Here is a 20737-nt window from a genome sequence, read left to right on the forward strand (position 1 = left end):
TTTAAATCATAATGAAATGAATGGCTAAAATCAGACTTTGATGCTCATTATCTCAGAATTTGACTTTGAAACTGTAGTATGGTTATTACAGACTGGGTCACATATAACAAATTTTTGCATAATTTTTTTCACATATTTAGACATTTGTATCCATTTATAATTGAACTATTGTTAGAAAAGGGCTGGATGAATGAATACACTGTGGATACCTGTCTATTATAGACAGATATATAAACAATATCCACTTCAAGTATTTAGACAAAACAGTATTGAAATATTTGCCTGCAAACTTAATTTTTAGCAAGTGTTACAACTAACCCCCTGCCTGTTACAATTAACCCCATCTATGGGGTAAGTTGTCACGTTTGCACTTCTGTCACGTTTGGTGTAATTGTCCAAGAATGGTAAGTACTAGAAACAAACTTCAAATGTTCATTTGTAGCAGAGATGTGTGTGTTGCTTGTGTAAAAATATAATTAATCAAACTCAAATATTCTTTGAATGATTGAGCCAAAACCGAAAAGCGTTAGGTTGTGACCCATTGACTTCCATAGTATTTGTGTATCCTACTATGAAAGTCAATGGGTGCTGTCAACTGTGTGCTTACCATCATTTATCAAAATATCTTCTTTTGTGTTCAACAGAACAAAGAAATGTTTGGAACATGTTTGGGAATTTTCATTTTTGGATGAAGTATCCATTTAAGTGTGTGTGTGTGTGTGTGTGTGTCTGTGTGTGTGTGTGTGTGTGTGTGTGTGTGTGTGTGTGTGTGTGTGTGTGTGTGTGTGTGTGTGTGTGTGTGTGTGTGTGTGTGTGTGTGTGTGTGTGTACCTGTGAGTTAGCCAGCTCTTGTGACAGTTCCTGAATCTTCTTCTGTTGTTGGACCAGCAGTTCTTGTACAGAGTTCAGAGTCATCTGCAATTGAGTTACTGCATGCAAACACACACACACACACACACACGCACAAAACAATTACCAGAAGTTCACGAGCAAGAAACATCAGCTTTAGTTTGAATCCAGCGCAAATCCACATGCCTGTTTGTTTGAAACCATTAACGTCGATCAACAAGCAGTAGTTTTCTCTTTGGTTTAGCCTTCAGCTCAATCAGTAATATAAGACACCTCTATTTGTAGAAGATTAATCACCGACGTCTGCTCTTATATCAAATCACGGTCTCTTAACCTCCATTAGCACGGGTTCGAAACGCTGCCTCTATCAAACACGCCAAACAATCAACAAGATGGAAAAAAACCCTGCTCATTTGGGAGGCAAGAGGGCTAGACACCGGTGTCCTCACTAATCTTCCTAAATACAGCTCATTTTCCATCCTCTCTGAATATTGAATTATTGTCAGATTGTGCTGGTCGTGAGGATTAGAGAAAGCCCAAGAAAAACAGCCCTAGCAGGGCCAGAGTTGGTGTTAATAATGGGGGTATCATTTCAAATAACCCAGAGCACAAGTTGCTCTCTCCCCCTGTTTCCAGTCACACATGCATTCCCAAACAATGCATTAAGTTTCCAAACTGATTATGTTACAGAAAACCAATAAACGCCTCTATAAATCATGCTCTGTAAAGTGTTAAATCAACTCTAATTGGATTAACATCAGCAGATATTATTAGCTGCCGACTGTTGGCTCTCCAACGCACGGTTTCAGGGCTCAACTGGCATAAAAACAGCCCTTTCGCTCTCTGGATGAGAGCTGTAACGTGTTTATTTTTTTTTTTTCAACCTTTGCCTGTCTCATTGGATGACTGGGAACAATGGCTTTAAGTCTATCGAAAAATTAAAATTTAATCCTTTTGAGAATCATTTTGTTTATTATGTACTTGGTCCCGGAGACCTTGATGATATTTTGCAGCTCATGTATTGTGACTGCTATCCGACATTTGTGCCGACATTTAAGGTTAAATCAACCACACAACATTTCCCTCAATATTTCTGGTCATTTCATGAATACAAAGGCAGCATGACGATTCCTAAGGTACTCCCAATGACACATGCAAACGCATCAGACTACTTAAAACACGAGAAATAATGCATCCATTTACTGTGGCTCGGGTTTCGGCAAACCCTCTCTTTGGAGAAAACATTTGGGCGAATTTGAGATCTTGCAAGTGGCTTCGCAGCTGCTGCGAGAAGAGAGACAGCGTGTATAGCGTAAATTATTCAGTAAATACCTTAATATAATGTACACTGCATATGTCCAAGTCCATCGGAGCCTTTATTGGCCAGCTGGTCACCAATATGCTCTCCACAGACAAAGAGACCAAACAGCCAGCGCAATTCCATTACAGTCGGCGTGCGCACACGTGCGACGAGCCGCGTTCATTAATTGGGTGCGGAAAGTTGCTGGGAAATTATAATGGGAGTCGAGGCCTGTACTCGAAAGCTACGGGAGCAATGGAGCCGCGTACCGAGGAATGCATCACTCCGCTGAGAAACACACAAACTTTAACAAAGGAGTGTGGGCAATTGGCAAGAGCGGCAGTCACTTGCTATTACTCATGTTGTGAGGAGAGGGGGAAACTCACTCTGTAATTGCAACCCTCTCCCAAACTGTTAAATGAAACAGTCATTAACTACAATAGCAACTTGGCTAGTGCAGCCACAGCAAATTAGATCAGCGGCGTGACTGACTGAATGACTGGGGGTAGGTGCCGATCTTCCAGGGAAAAGCGAGCGGAAGGCAGAAGGCACGGAAAGAGGGAAAATATAGTCGGGAACAAGTGTTTCACAAGGCAAATATGAAAAGCAGAATCAGCCCTGAACAATATAAATACTCTTATCGTATCAATCTGAATGTGATGCTAAACAAAACAGGAATCCTGCTAAAAACCAGCAGCGTAACACAAGGGAGGGAATTTTGCATATATGAACCAAAATGGCAATGAAGAGGTTCATTTGATAATCAGATACAAAAACCCACACCAAGTTTGCACGCTATGGCTTGCAATTGACTGGCCTTTCGATAAACCCCCCTCCAAACCAAACTACAAAAGCCTGGGTATGTAAGATTAGCGTGGAGACATGCAGTCTACGGGCTTTATCCTATATGCCCCAAATTTGCTTACTTTAATCTCTTATAATATAAACAAGCATGTCAGCAGTTCATCCATAGACAGGTGTTTGGAAAACTAAGGGTTTTTTCTATAGTTTGAAAGCAAAAAATATGTAAAGGCACGTGTACTTTCAACTAAACCAGGAACAAAGTCTTGTCTATTATAAGTCACAATTACCTGCTTTGCATGTAATGTTTCATCTTTACATATTGTGCGTTACATATAAACACGTTTAACCCTACTGGGCAAGTCCCTTTATTATCAAAACTATAGGCTGTGAGGATAAACCCAAAACTTTTAAGTGCATTGTTCATAGATGCATTATGCAAATACATCCATTTCTGTTCAAAACAACAACGCAAGTCATTTGGGTTTTTTACATTTTTGACTAATGCAGAATTACCACGCATTTAACACAACACCCCTAACCAAAATGTTTGAATGATACTTAAACGGCATCGCCTTGCAAACACCTTAATAAAAAATAAAGTGCATGTGTGTGTCCTGCTCGTCCTTTAGGAAAAGGAGAGAAGAGTTCTCATTTACTCAGAAGGAGCCGTCCAGCTGCACGTCGACTGCGGCACTAACAAGACAAAGTTTCTCCTGGAAGTGTCCCGCTTTCATGGTTGCTGGGATGTTTAATTACACCGGCTGCGTAGCGGGTACGAGGGGGGGATGTGAAGGGGGAGGAGAGAAAGGCGGAGGGACATCCCTCTCTGACAGACTGGCTGAGATTCCTCACCTGTCCAAGGCACAAGACGCACCTGTCACCGCACACTTAATCACCAGCGCGCTCCGGGCCCAACCGGGGAGCCACGCCACCACGCCGAAAATTAAAATGAACTTTCTTGCCACGCAGTTAAGAAGGCAGAAAAAAGAAAAAGAAACGCTGTCATTCCTCTTTCCCTCATTAATATTCCGAGGTTAAGAGCTTTTCAGCGAAACGTAATTAATTGAAGCTGAGCTGACAGTAAACAAGCAATTTCAAATTAAAGCGAAATGACAGGACCGTCATTTGTAAAATGTGAGCAGATTTTGGCGATGGATAAATGAAGGAAAATGTTAAGGAGGAAAAAGTGATGAAGATATTAATCTTCACCTGTCTGTGTCAGCGTGCCACTCATATCCGCGATGTTGCTCTCGATCTTCTGCAGATGCTTCTTGTCCTCTTTGCTGCCCATAATGAGGGGAAGGATGTATTTCTGCAATTAAAAACACGGCACGTTATTAGAATTCCACTCAGGAATTGAAGAAAAAAACAGGACTGCAGACCGGGATGCACTCTTCTGCCGCCACATGTTGACAAACAGACAAAGGGTTGATCGATTAGCATTAGCCTGGTCCAACCAAAATTCAACTTAAAGGATTAGTCAATTATCTTAAAAAAAAATCCAGATAATTTACTTACCACCATGTCATCCAAAATGTTGATGTCTTTCTTTGTTCAGTCGAGAAGAAATTATGTTTTTTGAGGAAAACATTCCAGGATTTTTCTCATTTTAATGGACTTTAATGGACCCCAACACTTAACAGTTTAAATGCAGTTTAAAATTGCAGTTTCAAAGGACTTTAATTGATCTCAAACGAGGCATAAGGGTCTTATCTAGCGAAACGATTGTCAATGTTGACAAGAAAAATAAAAAATATGCACTTTTAAACCACAACTTCTCGTCTTTCTCTGGTCCTGTGACGCACCAGCGCGACCTCACGTAATTGCCTAACATATATGAAACGCACATATGCCGACCATTTGAAACAATAAACTAACAGAAAGCCATTCATTTGTATCATTCAACATACACCAAGGTCGGTCTGGTCCTCTTTTTCCACACTTGTAAACACTGATGCGTAGTGTCGCATACGTCATCCGTGACCTCTTGATGTGATTAAGTATTATGTGAGGTCGCGCTGGCTTTTTTCTTGTCAAAAATGACAATTGTTTCGCTAGATAAGACCCTTATGCCTCGTTTGGGATCATTTAGAGTCCTTTGAAACTGCAATTTTAAACTGCATTAAAACTGTTACACGTTGGGGTCCATTAAAGTCCATTAAAATGAGAAAAATCCTGGAATATGTTCCTCAAAAAACATTTTTTTTTTTTACTAAACAAAGAAAGACATCAACATTTTGGATGACATGGTGGTGAGTAAATGATCTGGATTATTTTTGAAAATTGACTAATCCTTTAACCTTGCTGAAGGCTTTAATGTGCAACCACTCAAAAAAAAAAAAAAAAAATACTGGGTTATAAAGAAACCTGTTTATTTTATAAATTGTGATTTTTTTTTTAAATGGCTGAACTACTGTGATGCTTCTAAAAACAAAACGCTATTGCTGCTAATGCCACACTATTGCACAAATCAACTTTAGTATCATGTCTTGCAGCAGTGGATAAACATTACTATGTGAATCATCATGACTTATAAGCCTGCACTCATGCTGAAAAACAAGAGCGTTTTGTTTTTTTATCTCCCACAAAAGTCTTGCGGTTTCTCACTTCATCCAGTGCAATTTGCCTCAATGGCTGACACCGAGGCCAAGAATTAAGCATCGGGGCATGACTCTGGGTTCAACATCATTAAGTCTTTTAGCCCACAGGCTGGCTTCTCCATTTAAACACGTCACCTTCCGAGGACAATTGCTTGTCAGAGTTTAAGCCTTGTTGAACAACATCTCAAAACACTGAGAATAAGCACCAAAGGTCAGCCAGCTAGCGCTTCTGCCTGGCTCTCGCACAGTCCTTTTGTTTCCAAATGCAGGCGTTGATTTGTTTTTCCTGAACGAACAAACAGTGCATAGACGGGGAGATTAACCTGACATTTGGTGAATAGCTGGGTGCTGTAATACGTAATGTGCGTGCGCAGTCTCCGTCTGGAAAACAGTTGGCCTTGACAGGCTTTCGCAGCAGCGCAACTGTTGTTGACACCGGTATGAGTAATAAACACTTTTAAGCAGAAAAAACTGAAATGAGTGTCAACACCGGGGTAGCTAATAAGCGAGGTGCTGGGAGTGGTGTGCACTATAGCATAAATAAAGGGGAGGAGGAGGATGGGGCATATGGTGACACCAGCGAGATGTTCCCTTTGGTGTGACAGCACCGAAAGGTATCGCACCAGGGAACAGCAGTGCCTCATGACCACAGCCGCGGGCACTGATCCCACGAACAGCAGAGTGCCACACGGGGGACTGGAAAACCACAAACAGTGTGTTAGTGTGTGCGAGAGAGAGAGAGAGAGAGAGAGAGAGAGAGAGAGAGAGAGAGAGAGAGAGAGAGAGAGAGAGAGAGAGAGAGAGAGAGAGAGAGAGAGAGAGAGAGAGAGAGATAAAGAGAGAGTTACAGTTAACATTTTCTGAAGTGTACTTATCTAGACTTGAGTTTTGGGGATGTGTCAGAAACCACAACTTCTGACTAACAAGAAAGTGAAAACGTAAATGAATCGATGAAGGCGCTTATGAAAGAACCATCAAGTGTTACATCACATTACCAAAACAACTAGTTTTCTACTAGCTATAGTATCAAACTAGTCACAGGGTTCCCACACCTTAGTTAACTTCAAATTCAAGGTCCTTTCAAGAACTTTCCAGGTCTAATACCCTCAAATTCAAGGACTAAATGTGGGGACACATTTCAAGTGAGAGCAAGGTTACACCGTGTTACCTATAAAGATACATTGTTACAGTTCCCTTTCGAGGGAACTTGTGCTGCGTTACTGCAGTTACACTTTGTGGACGCCTCCAGGGGAAAGTGTGTCTGAATGTGTATATCAAATTCAACCAATGGTGAGGCTTAACGACAAAGACAGGGTGACGCCAGAGCCAGGAAGTAAATCGCTATCCGAAATATTGCCAAAGACGGCGTTACAGGGACGCAGGAAGGGAGCAGCGTCTCGTTCCCTTTTCAGGGAACAACAGTTACATACGTAACCCGAGACGTTTTCATGTGTCAAACACAACTATGCAAAAAAGCATTTTGGTGTGAATCAACATTCGCATACAGAAGATATAAGCATTCAGTTTAGGACGTGTGCTTAAAAAGTCTAGAATTTTTAGGATATTATCCTACACTACACAGGGAATAATATGGATTTTTTTCCAGAAAACTTCTTGCATAAACTAGATTCAAGCATTTTCAATGATCTGTATCTATTTATGTTTATTTTCAAAAACTTCCCAGATTCCCAAAACTTTCCCCCAGATTTACAAACTTTCAAGGTAGTCCACACAAAACGCATCTCTGTTAAAATGACAAAGAGCTGGTAGGCTATAAAGGCGTAGAGCTTTCTACGCCCAAATGTCCCTGCAAATACCAAACAGCCCCACACACTCAAAAACGAACCCCTATTGATGACATCACAGAAGTTCCATATCCCCGTGCAAACGCTCATTTATAGGGTTAGTTTTCCATTTGACTTCCATTATAAAGCACAGTAACGTAGTCTACATGCCCCCGTGAGCCGTGTGGGTTTATTGTTACCGAAACATGGGGTCTCCCCCACACCCAATGGGGCTTGAGAGCCCACGCGCCGATTCATGCCCACGTATAAAATCGTGTATTGATAGTAGTAGGAAAGAAAGGCGAGTGCCGCCCACGGGGTTTTTCCGAAAGGATCTAGGCATCGCGATGAGCTCATGCTGATGATGTAACGCAGATTGGCAGTCACTGCAACCAAACTCTTGTTACAACAGAAATGCCGGGAAAGGCACATACCCGATATAGATGATAGAAGCCAAACGCCATTCCAGCCAGGATAACAGCCAGGGCACCGTAGTCTCTCCATCTGTAACCTGGGTGAGCTGCAAAGATACACACAAACAAAAAACAAAATCAGGGCAACCCTATGAAAAGCTATGGTAAGTCTTACAGTAAGTCTGAGTAAAAAGCACATTTAAATTGACAGAAATGAAAACAGGGATTCATTCATAAAACTATTTTGAGGAAATCGTTTTGAGTAAAGAATAATGATACGTGTTTCCGATGTTGTGTCACGGGTGTCAGTGGTTCAGCTGACAGTCATATGAACTGTTCTTGTTCTTAGATAAGAACGGCAAAGAAAGAAACAGACACACAATAACTCTCTCATCACATGTGCGCTTCAGAAGCGAAAACTACTTCTGAAGTACCACATTACTGTAAAACAGAAAATGAGCAATTTCCTTAGCTATGACTGAGCATAATGGAAATTCCCACTTACAATATTTGAGGGGAAAATCACTCTGTTAAGGGTAATTGTGATCTTAAAGGAATGGAAATGAGAATCGTTTAAAAGATCACTCGAGCAGTTTCTGCTCAAACCTCGACCAAGTGTTCACTAGCGGTGAGATGGGGTGTGAATGTCATACGAACGCTGTGAGTACTATCAGGAAATGAAAGTCCACATCAAAGGGTCCTCCCTCACCCCTCATATTCATTCTCAGAGAGAGACGGTTGACCTAGCAGGCGAAACAAAAACAACCAAAAAAACTGAAAACTGAAGACGATTTTCTTTTGTACAGCGAGACCCGGCAAATGCCTAAAACTTAAAGAAATAGGTCACACGAATAACAAATAAATAATACTCATCTTTACAAAAGAAACAATGTACTGGTAAGCATTTACAATGTATAGGAAGTAAAGCTTTCAAAAGTATCAAAAAAGTCTCGCCGGCTTATCTGTCCATGTTTGTGAGGAAAGCAATTGTACATAAATCCTTTAAGAAAGGAGTCTGGAATGACATATGGGTGACTAAACAATGACAGCTTTTTCCTTTATGGGTAAAATACTCCTTTGTTACATTTTAGCCAGCTTTTGAACACAGGAGCCGTTTCGATTCACAATGAGGCAACCTGGCAAGGCTATGCCGACAGAAAGGAAGGAGAAATTATCATGCAAATGTTTAACGGCACACCAAACACAGAAGTAATTAAAGCAAGTCTGACTCTGGCAGGTCAACATGTCAGATACAAAATGCTGCATTTGGTAACATAGCGAGGTCTTGAGAACAGGTGTGTTACTGTAATTTGTTTAAATCTGCTCTACTGAATACAAATAGACGGGCTCTTTAACAGACTAGTAAAGCACTATTTTCTCTGTTTTGTAAAAAGTGTTTTAGATCTAAAGATTTGATTAATTGCATTAGGGATTTGCCACAAAATTTTAAGACAGAACGTGGCACAATTTAACCATCTGTCAGTATTAAAAATTGGCACTTTAAATGTTCCTGAAAAAAATATGTGACCCTGGATCACATAAATAAGCTTTCCATTGATGAAGGTTTTGATTTTGAAAATCTGGAATGAAGTGGTGCAAAAAATCAAAATATATATATAAAAAACCACATTTAAAGTTGTCCAAATGAAGTCTTTAGCAACTGTATCCACTCACAAGAATAAAGTTTGATATATTTACGGTAGGAAATGGAATCATGATTTTTTTGGCATAGAAGAAAAATCAAATGTATTTTTGGCTTTTGCTACAAATACACCCATGCTACTTATGGTTTTGTGGTCCAGGGTCACATATATGAAGAGTTTGGTTTCAAAACGCGATAAATGGCATTAAAAAAAAAAGAGTTACCACCAAAATCAGTATTGTATCAGGTCTGTATTAAAGGGGCCATGGCACAAGACTTTTAAGATGTCAAATAAATCTTTGGTGTCCCCAGAGCACATATGTGAAGTTTTAGCTCAAAATTCCATATAAATTATTTATTATAGCATGTTAAAATTGCCACTTTGTAGGTGTGTGCAAAAATGTGTCGTTTTGGGTGTGTCCTTTAAAATGCAAATGAGCTGATGAAATTCAAACACTGATCACAATGATGGTGGTTTGTTGCAATAAAAACTCAATTGTGCTTTTCTCTGCACTAAATGGTAGTGCTGTGGTTGGATAGTGCAGATTAAGGGGTGGTATTATTATAATAAGAACTCCTTATGACATCATAAGGAGAGCCAGATTTCAACAACCTATTTTTTCATGTACTTGTAGAGAATGGTTTACCAAAACTAAGTTACTGTGTTGTTGTTTTTTTACATTTTCTAGGTTGATAGAAGCACCGGGGACCCAATAATAACACTTAAACATGGAAAAAGTAAATTTTTTATGCCATGGCCCATTTAAAAAGTAAATTCTTAATTTAACGCAAAATCCGATATCCGTCGTGTTATTCTGTCATCTTTTCTCCCTTTTTTCCAAAACGCGACAAACACCAGTCTTCCTCCTCAGCAGAATGCAATAAATCCGCTCAACAAATCACAGCGCACCATTCCACGCACTGTAAACAATAAGGGTGCCGCTTTGAGTACACACAGAATCCTAGTTTTCCTCATCTACTTTGTACTTCGTGATCAACAAACAAACAAAAACAAAATAATACTTTTGATGGCATTGATAAACCTGTAATGGTTTTCTGTGCCGGGAAAGAAATGTAAGTGACTCTGGTGACAGAAAAATGCCGGATGTTGCTTGTTCTCACACGACAGCATCAAGCTTCTGTCATGCTAACACATTGACTCTAGGGGATCTTATGAAAAACTTTACATTATTTTATGCAAAGTCAACGAAAATCAAGCAGGACCAAAACATTTTACAACTGATCGCTGTCAAAAAAGTTCAGCGACGACGTCCCATGGATGACAGCAGCAATATGACAAAGTTAGTGTTTTGATTAATCCCATTAATGTTTATTTTTTTAATCAGTGTATACCACTAGTCAACTAAATGAATATAACATGGCAAAGATATATGCACATTTATATATTGATTCAATAGATTTATAGCATTTAGAAAAAAAACTTGGCCTGGATTTATTGCATGGATTTATTTGCGGAATAAATAATCAGTTTTTATAATAAATCTTTGAAAATCAAATTATGGATTTGAATTTTTAATGTCATTATAAACTAAAGATGCTATGTGAAAGTTTGTAACAGAAAATAGTGGTTTTCATCTTGTCACTTTCTTGGACGAAAACACATGTTTATCCAATTTGTCAAAATGGATTTATTGCGTTTTGGAACCAAACTCTTCATAAAATTACTAGTCCTCAAAGCAAACTTGCTTTCTGAAGCTACTATTTTAAGAACTGATGTAATAATACCTCCCCATTTTGCTAATGAAGTGTATTTTACAAGTACCAGTTCCTTTGTGTCCTTGCCATAGTATGATGTGTAGTATGCACACAATGGCAATTTGGGGGGAACTCAGAGTCCTTGAGCTTAGCCGGCCCTGACCGATCTCCTACTTCCACCAAGGTCCAGACAAAGCTTCTCTTCCACATCGGTACCCCCTCACCGCCTCCACTTTCCACTCCTACTTTTTATTTGGTCACTTAAGGGGTGAGCATGGCCTCCATTCCCCTTTTTTCCAATCTCGGCTCAAATTTATTGGGTTCAGAGAAGGCTCTACTGTCCTTCTGGTGCTTGAAAATAGAGATCAGAGTATCCATTACTCCGACAGAGATGGATGCGGGTACCTATGCATCGTCCCTGTAACAAGGACATCAAAGAGAGGGACCCCCTCTTTCCAAGCTGACCCTCACGAAGATCTCCCTCATTATGCCATTCTCTCATAGCCATTTTGATATAAACCCCCACTTCGGTGGGGCTTGAGCCTAACTGCACGGCCATCCTATCAACATCACTTTCATTACAAAACATGAGATGGCGAGAGTCAAGGACGGGGTGGCAATAAATGAGGGTGGAATACATCTGGAATCATTGTCATACAGGTTAAGCATTATGCGAACTTCATTCAGGATTGGTAAATCAGTGGCCGGCCTGGAGCTCATAACCCAAGGAGGTAATAAAGATACAGGCCGGAGAAAGACCCTTCCCGTATCAAACTCATAGGGCACATGCAGAAATTGTCATAACAGACATCGTATCATCACCCGAAGTGATGGAATTAATTACGCGCCCAGGCAAATGGGATGTTCTCTGGCTCATCATCTGAAAGAAGAATAAAACCAGCGGCTTAAGGTAATAGTTGTGTTTGTGGAATGCTTATAAAAATGTCAGCATGATATTCCACTTTTCCAAGAAATGACTTCTGTGCATTTGGCCTGTTCTGAATTGATATACAGGCAAAGGTTTAAACAGGATTACCAGAGCAGAGAGGCAACGTCTTCAATGGGGGACTCATTTAATATAGTCACGCACCATTTGTTCGAGAAAATCTACTAGACTTGATGAGTCATGTTTAAAGAGCATTTCAGCATGAAAAACACACAGCGGGGGCACGGGTGGAGGGGTTACAGGGCAGACCACCTAGCTAAACAGAAGTGATTGTGGTTAATACTCACTGTAGGGGACAGGGGCCAGTGGAAACGGATGGGAGATGTGTTCGGGGCCCGTAACGCTGACAGCAAGTGCCTCTTCTGTACTACCGGACCGCTGGATGGCCAACTCCACCTCTTCATCGGTCAAACCTGCCAAAAAAGTGTTATATTGTCAAACACATGCAACTGAACTACTATATGCAGCATTTTTGCCTATATTTTCTATATTAAATTGCTAATCGCAATTGTGTGCAATAGGCAGATTTAAAGGGACACTCCACTTTTTTGAGTTAAACATTTGATTCTTACCATTTTGGAATCCATTCAGCTGATCTCCGGGTCAGGCGGTGGCACTTTTAGCATAGCTTAGCATAATCTATTGAATCTGATTAGACCATTAGCATCGTGCTAAAAAAATAACCAAAGAGTTTAGATATTTTTCCTATTTAAAACTTGACTCTTCTGTATTTACATTGTGTACTAAGACAGACGGAAAATTAAAAGTTGCGATTTTCTAGGCAGATATTGCTAGGAACTATACTCTCATTCTGGCGTAATAATCAAAGACTTTGCTGCTGTTACATGGCTGCAGCAGGCGTAGTGATATTACGCACTGCCCGAAAATAATCCCCTTGGTTACTTTTAATAGCAGGGGACTATAACCAGGCGCCGCGTAATATCACTACGTCTGCTGCTGCCATGTTACGGCAGCAAAGTCCTTGATTATTACACCTGAATGAGAGTATAGTTCCTAGCCATATCTGCCTACACTGTTAGACATCTTCAAGGATTTTTACAGTAACCTACTGGTAACACTGTTGCCAGTAGGCTACTGTAAATAAGATTTACAGTTCTAAACTGTATTTCCATTTTACAGTATTTAAATGCTACTGTAAATATGTAATACAGTGTGCTATCGTAAAAACAGCTACTACTGTATACTATACTACTATTCTTTTCATTTTGTATACATTCATTTTTATTATATTTAAATTAGCTATAATTTTTTGATAAAATTAATTTTTACATTTTAACCTACAGATACTGCTAACATTTAATTCAAAAAAACAATTTCAAATATTGAAGCCTTTATTTAAAACAATACAAATACTTTAAGAAGTTGTGTGAAATTACAAATCATTTAATACATTTAAAATAACAAATTATAAACATACATATAACACTGATTACAGGTTTAGTTAATCCAAAAATTATAATTTTATAATTTAAACAATGATTTTCTTTGGTTTTCTAGTTACAATGGGAGCAGTCTGTGACCACATTATAAAATGGCTCCACATTATACATGCTATATATTTCAAGTATCCCAAAGACATACAAAAAGTGTTGATGAAAATATAATCCATATAATCAATTTTGACCCGTCATTTCTCTAAATGAGTAATGCAAGTAAACAGCAATACCTGATGGATAGGATGCTCACAGTCAAGTTTACGGTCAGGTCTGCAACAACCAGGATATACCAACAAAATATACACATCAGGAAGAATGTGTAGATGCAGTATTTGGAGAGTCTTTGGTAGGGATGCACCGATACCGATACTGGTATCGGGTATCGGCCTCGATACCACATTTTCTAAAGTACTCGTACTCGTTAAAAGTCCCCCGATACCAGGGATCGATACCACGGTCTGAGAAATGTCTATGTTTGAGCGGCATGTAAGAGGTTAATGCCTCTTGTGTTGTCCAAAGACGCTGAGTTTACAACAAACTGGAAAACTAGTCCTTTGTTTTTTTGTTAAATTATATGATTAAAGCTGTTACCTGTAAATTTAAATCATGTTTTTTATTAAGTACTCCGTATCGGTATCGGCAAGTACTGAAATGCAAGTACTCGTACTCGTATTCCAAAAAAGTGGTATCGGTGCATCCCTAGTCTTTGGCATAGGACTTCACACGCAATCATGTCTGCCTTTAGACGACTTTAAACTGGTATTACAACACCAGTCGGGCTGTAGCTAGTAATTTAGCATGCTAATTCAGATTGATATTTCTGCAGCACTATACCTTGTCATTTTTTTAATGACATCTTTGCCCTTATTTCTTCTCATTCTTTTGATGCGTGTAGCTAATTTTTTAAAATCTTTTACCTCAATTATTACAAATGGCACCTTTAACTTAGTTTAACGAATTTGAAAGATAAAATGTAGTTATACACCTTAATAATAATGCATAATTTATGTAACAGGTAAAGCCAAGTGGATGAGAACATAAACACAACGTGGAAACTTACACATTAAGAGTTTTCCTCCCAGCAAAATGTAATTTAGGGTACTTTGTTATATATGCTTTTTATTATAAATTATTCTCTCAGGTAACGTTATATACTAAATCTGATCTTTTCATATCATTGACGTATAGATTAGGCTACGTTAAGCATTTCTTCATAATAGTTTTATAAAAGGAAAACACTAGCGTGTAATTTAACACACCGCGCGTGCTCGTAGGCTTGCATATGATTTATTAATTAGGTTTATACTGACTTTGGTAAACTAATATTACCGTTATAGTTAAGCAAGGCGTCCGGTTAACGGTTTTAAAATGTCCCGTTCGTGTAAACAACAACCGCGGGTCTGATAATAAATAACTTATATAGATTATTTTACCTTGCTGGTCTTTTTTCAGTCTCTCCTCTCGTGTATCTTCAACTGAAAAGCGCCGCTGTCCCAGGGAAAGTCTTGTTTGAAAACTCTTCAGTTTATGTGCACACCTGAAATCGGTCCTTTGAATACCTGTGCTGCTACATGGTTCCTTAGCTAAAATAAGTCAACGCCTGTGTGTATACAATTGTCAAAAATGATGATTTTGAGAAAAATAAAATAAGGATTTGTGTGAATAAGGAAAATACCGCCAAAAGACTGTTAGAAAATATACAGTAGCATACAGCAATTTTCAAAAATACAGTAGATTACTGTATATGATGTATGATGTCACTGAAAATTCCCAAAATGCAACGCGAATTACAGTTATGTACTGTATAAATAGTTTACAGTATGATACTGGGTGATATACAGTAAATAACTGTAAAAATTACAGAAATGTCTAACAGTGTAGAAAATCGAAACTTTTAATTTTCCGTCGGTCTTAGTACACCATGTAAATACAGAAGAGTCAAGTTTTAAATAGGTAAAATATCGAAACTCTTTGGTTATTTTAGCGCGATGCTAATGGTCTAATCAGATTCAATGAATTGTGCTAAGCTATGCTAAAAGTGGACCGCCAGACCCGAAGATCATCTAAATGGATTCCAAAACGGTAAAAATCAAATGTTTAACTCTAGTGGAGCTGGAAAATGAGCATATTTTCAAAAAAAAGTGGAGTGTCCCTTTAACAAAAATGTGTTTTTGACTGTCCTTTGCAACTTGCAAATAATTGTAATGATTCAAACTCTCAGAAAAGTGGGTTAATGGCACTATAGGCAGCAGAAGTAGCCAAGACGTGGAGCTCTGGAGGTCCAAAGCTCCGAGCTCCTCTCCATTACATTTAGATCTGAAGACAAGAGTCTGTCCATTTCCTTCTGCTATATTTCCCCAGGTAGAGCTCAGCGAAACCCCAGACAGATAAAACGCATTATTTTAATTTCTTCATTGTAATGTAAATGTATTACATAATTTTGCAAATGCCAATATAATTTAATCTTCAGATCTTTTTTAATGATTTTAGTGGTGATTAAATTGCACAGAGGTCCCTGATGGGAAGTGACAGCAGAAGGGGAAAAAAATCTAATATTAATATTTCCTTTTGTGGAAAAAAGGCTGGTTTATTTTCAACACTGCACGCAGTCATTGGTCCGTGTCTCGTCTTGATTAAGCACCTCGATATTGGCCTAAACAGAACGGTAACAAGGCAGACGGCAACAAGAGACCGGAAAAACAAGGAGAAACGAAAGACAGGGGCGGAAAAAGCCTGTTAGTCAAATGTACTTGCGCTTTGACATTTAATGAAGGCATATAAACGCAGAAAACATTACAGGCTTCCTCTGCAATTGGCATATAAAACTGAAATCCTTTAACGTCTCCATTTAGAGCCAATGGTTTAAAAAGGCTTGGATTTCTATTAAACCGTAAGTTACACATACAGTATCAATTTAATAATATCTACTGTATACCACAATACATACACTCAAGCTGACCTTTGTTTGTCCACAGTAGACTCGAGTGTATCACGTCTGTCATTGCGTATTTAGTCTCTTTTTTTCTGTTTACTGAAGATACTCCCCTGGGCATTTCTCTACTCTATTTCACATGCTTTCATACAGCACGGCTGCCTGCCAGGGAGCCAAAAGGCTGAGCTTTGCTCCAAATTGAGCTGTTTAAAGAGCAGACAGCAAGCTGTTTTTGTGCTGTAATACACACATCATAAATGTGGCAAATGCCACTGCCACATGTGCTTAAACAGAGAGCTGGGAGCTTGGCAGAGAACAGAAACCGGGCCTGTTCAGCCCTGTCTGCCGAGTATGAAATCACCGTCACACTTCACGGAGTCACATTAGCAACACAGCAAAACAATACACAGCACACAGATGCAACTGCACAGGAAGGGCTGCATTATTTATTGGTGACCTTATTGGTATATTAGCGCTTCTTTGTAATTTTCTGCAACAGTGTGATTAGGCCGACATCTGTTTATTTTTAGACATTATGTTCATTTACTATGGTAAGTTTTAACGGTTTGGGACTTGATTTCGATTGATGCTTCTATAAAAAAGTAAAACTATTTGGTCCTGAAGTGTAATCACATTTTTATAAACAAAAGATTTATTTTATTACAATTAATATTTTTTGTTGCCAAAAATGTTGACCATAGATCACAAAACAGTAATGTGTTGAATGCAACAATAAGAGTTGTTAAAGGAACAGTATGTAAGAAATGTATATCAATTAATTATAAAATGGCTCTGATATGTCACTAGACATTAAAAAATTATTTTCATTTCAAATACTTATATCACTGACAACAGTACGCTGGCCAGGATATTGTCATTTAAAAAGTGGAGTTGCAGCCCTCAACTGATGTTTATGTTGTCATGTTGTGTATTGGCCACCAGTTGTGTGATTGCAGTACCAGTTTTGGCCACAATCCTACATACTGTTCCTTTAACCTCCTTAACAGTGGCAAAATTTATGTAATGCATGTCATGTTATTGTACTATTATATACCAAAGATTAATGTCAGTACAATTAATATTGATTATCGGAAATAATTGAATTGATAAATAAAAATTGGCACTTATAAAGGAAATTATATTTATGGTCTAATTCCACTTTAATTAAAAATTGAAGAGTTTGGTACCAAAACGACAAAAATCCATTTTAATGTTTTCTATACGAAGAAAGTAACAATATGAAAACCACTATTTTCTGTTAAAAACTTTCACATAGCATCTTTAGGTTAAAATAACATTAAAAATTCAAATCCATAATTTGATTTTCAAAGATTTATTATAAAAACTAATTATTTTTCCGCAAAATGCAATAAATCCATGACAAGTTTTTTTTTCAAAATGCTATAAATCTATTGAATCAATATATTCATCTTTGCCATGTTATATTCATTTAGTTTACTAGTGGTATACGCTGATTAAAAAAACATGAATGGCATTAATCAAAACACTTACTTTATCATATTAAGAACACTGTCATTGCTGCGGTCATCTTTGAGGTGTCGTCGCTAAACTTTTTTTGACAGCGATCAGCTGTAAAATGTTTTGGTCCTGCTTAATTTTCGTTGACTTTGCGTAAAATAATGGAAAGTTTTTCATAAGATCCCCTGTGGTCAATGTGTTAGCATGACAAAAGCTTGATGCTGTCATGTCCGACATTTTTCCTTCACCCGAGTGCCTCTCACGTAAATTATTCGATTTTGATGGTTTACGTTTCTTCCCCGCCACAGAAAACCACCACAGGTTTTGCAATCCCCTCAAAATTACTATTTTGTTTTTGTTTGTTTGTTAATTACAAAGTACAAAGTAGATGAGGAAAACTAGCATTCTGTGTTTATTCAAAGCGCCGCCATTATTGTTTACAATGTGTGGAATGGTGCGCTGTGATTGGTTAAGCAGATTTATTGCATTCTGCAGAAAAGAAAGACTGGCGTTTGTCGTGGTTTGGAAATAATGGAGAACAGATGACGGAATAGCACGGCAGATATCGGATTTTGTGTAAAATGAAGAATTGACTTTTTAATACTGACCTGATACAATACTGATTTTGGCGGTAACTATTATTTTTTAAATACCACTTATCGCGTTTTGGAACCAAACTCTTCAAATATCCTTTCAAAATGTGCAATGTGATGCATTTTGTGAGATAAAGACAAATTGACAGTTTTGGATGCAATGTGAGATTAACACGTAATGAGTCTTCACCGTAGCCCAGGAAGTGAACTCTTGCCTACAATCCGTGTGTTTGTTGTAGTCCAAGAAAAGAAATTTATGTTGGAGATGATAACTCGCGTCAATGTTTACTTTGGGGTGTGTACCTTTTGCATATTGTTAACGTGTAATAATACACACTTACACAAAATAAAATAAAAAAAACGTGAATCGGACAATAGGTGCTCTTTAACTTTAAAGGGGAAGAGAGCACTGAAATGGCCCTCAAAACGGTTGAATACTTGAGGGCAAATATTGGTCATCCTGTCTTGCATGGCATTCAAAGCACCAGGAAGCAGCCAGGGCCATGTGCTGAGCTGGTGCAGTCAGTCTGTACTGTCCAATAAGCAATAATGTGTCCCTGGACTCTCCATTCATCTGACCACATCAGACTCCATGGTGGCAGACTATTGAATGAGACATGGTGGCCCCCCTTTCATTTCCTCTTGCAAAAAAGGGCTGTAAAGGCGCTCGCGGGAAGTTTGCATTTTCATGCGCTCACCTCCAAACGAATGAGACATTTTCGAAGGGCGTAATGAACAAATATGTACATATTTGTAATGATATTTGAATTCTTAAAGAGCACCCTCCCAGCGCAACTACAAAAGGTTCTGGCGGGCATCAGAAAAAGACGCCGGCAAATTCATTAACACGTTCGCTCTTCTTCTGGGTTTTTGGTCTCCCTCAGCTGTTTTGTTTCCTCTGATGCCTTTATTACAAAGAAAACAGGGTGACAAATGAAAGACCTTTGAGATCTAATTTAAAGACGACAAGAGTGAATTTTACATTTAAAAGGGAAAGGACACAAAAAAGGAAACGTGAATTTTATTAGTTTCCAAAACCTGTGGAATGACCCCTCGGACCCCCATTTTGGATCGACCTGCTGGCAGATGAATTTTTGAAAAACATAAATTACATCTAATGACGGCACCGTAAAAAAGAACAATAATGGAAAGCTATTCTGTATTTCATTATACTGTATTATTTGGTGCACCTGATACACGCAGAGCCTGTTTATGAGTCACCATATTAGCAGATGCTCAGTCGAAGCATTTGCTTTGACCTTGCCATTCTCATTGGGGCATGAAATTACGGTGGTGGCACTGCGATATTACAGCTATAAATACTGTAAACTGCATATCTGGGCTACGTTTTCTATTGTCTTTCAACATAAACCTGATCGGTATTTATTTAAAGGAAAACCCATTGCTCTCCGTATTATTTATGGCTCTATTTTCTGGGCTCTTATTTTCAGGATGTTTTTTTGTCCCTTTTTTTTTTAAGAATGATGAGACGACTCGTTCAGCCATAAAGTGCAGTTCTCCAATTTTGGCACTAGTGAACTTCACAGGTTAGGAACAAGCTCACAGGGACATCCAAAACTGCTTACTGAAACATTTTGGCTCTTAAAGATAACTGCGCTTTTTTCCAGCAGGGCCTGAATAAAATCGGGTGGGTGAATACTTATCACTATAGTAAATTCACAAGATCCAATTGAATAAGAAACATCACTATAGTGTCTGAGAGCATTTTGAGATTGTTCACACAGTGAGATTTCACATGTGCCCGAGACCGCAATACTGCACGGCTTAAATAATAACAGCTCTCATAGCGTATTCATTTATGTATTAAAAAGAGGACTCTGGTCACATTTTCTTGATTTACCACCTTATGTTTATGACAAAGTGAACAGCGAGTGGCCTAGGTGGCGCCGTGGAGTAATTTGTAACCGCATTAATTTCTTTGTCCTCTATGCAGGCCTTGGTCACTGCCATTCCTGTCCTAGAGGTGAGTCCCATTACCTTTTTGCAAATATTGTCCTATTACTATCTGGGACGATAAACCATATCTTTACCTTCATAGGATGAGTCTCAATTCACCTGCTTAAAGCTGATGTCCCTCATGGGCCTTTGAGCATAATGAAATGACTACAGGAACAACGCTACAGAGGTCAGAGATCCAGGCAACAGGAGCTCACAACACACCGGATGCCCCAAAATTCACAGATGCAGCTTTTTTAGGAAAC

General features: G+C 38.6%; 1 protein-coding gene across 1 annotated transcript in view; it reads right to left on the bottom strand.

Moving 5' to 3' along the window:
* pex14 (peroxisomal biogenesis factor 14) overlaps window positions 1-20737 on the bottom strand; it is a 78872-nt gene that overhangs the window by 16033 nt on the left and 42102 nt on the right. Inside the window, exons 4-7 of the mRNA XM_065285590.1 lie at window positions 12342-12467; window positions 7772-7857; window positions 4163-4265; window positions 832-929 (exon numbers count right to left, since the gene is read on the bottom strand). Of these exons, the coding sequence (XP_065141662.1) occupies window positions 832-929; window positions 4163-4265; window positions 7772-7857; window positions 12342-12467 (413 nt within the window). The remainder of the gene's footprint in view (window positions 1-831; window positions 930-4162; window positions 4266-7771; window positions 7858-12341; window positions 12468-20737) is intronic.

Source organism: Paramisgurnus dabryanus, chromosome 21 (genome assembly GCF_030506205.2).
Source record: "Paramisgurnus dabryanus chromosome 21, PD_genome_1.1, whole genome shotgun sequence".
Lineage (NCBI taxonomy): Eukaryota > Metazoa > Chordata > Actinopteri > Cypriniformes > Cobitidae > Paramisgurnus > Paramisgurnus dabryanus.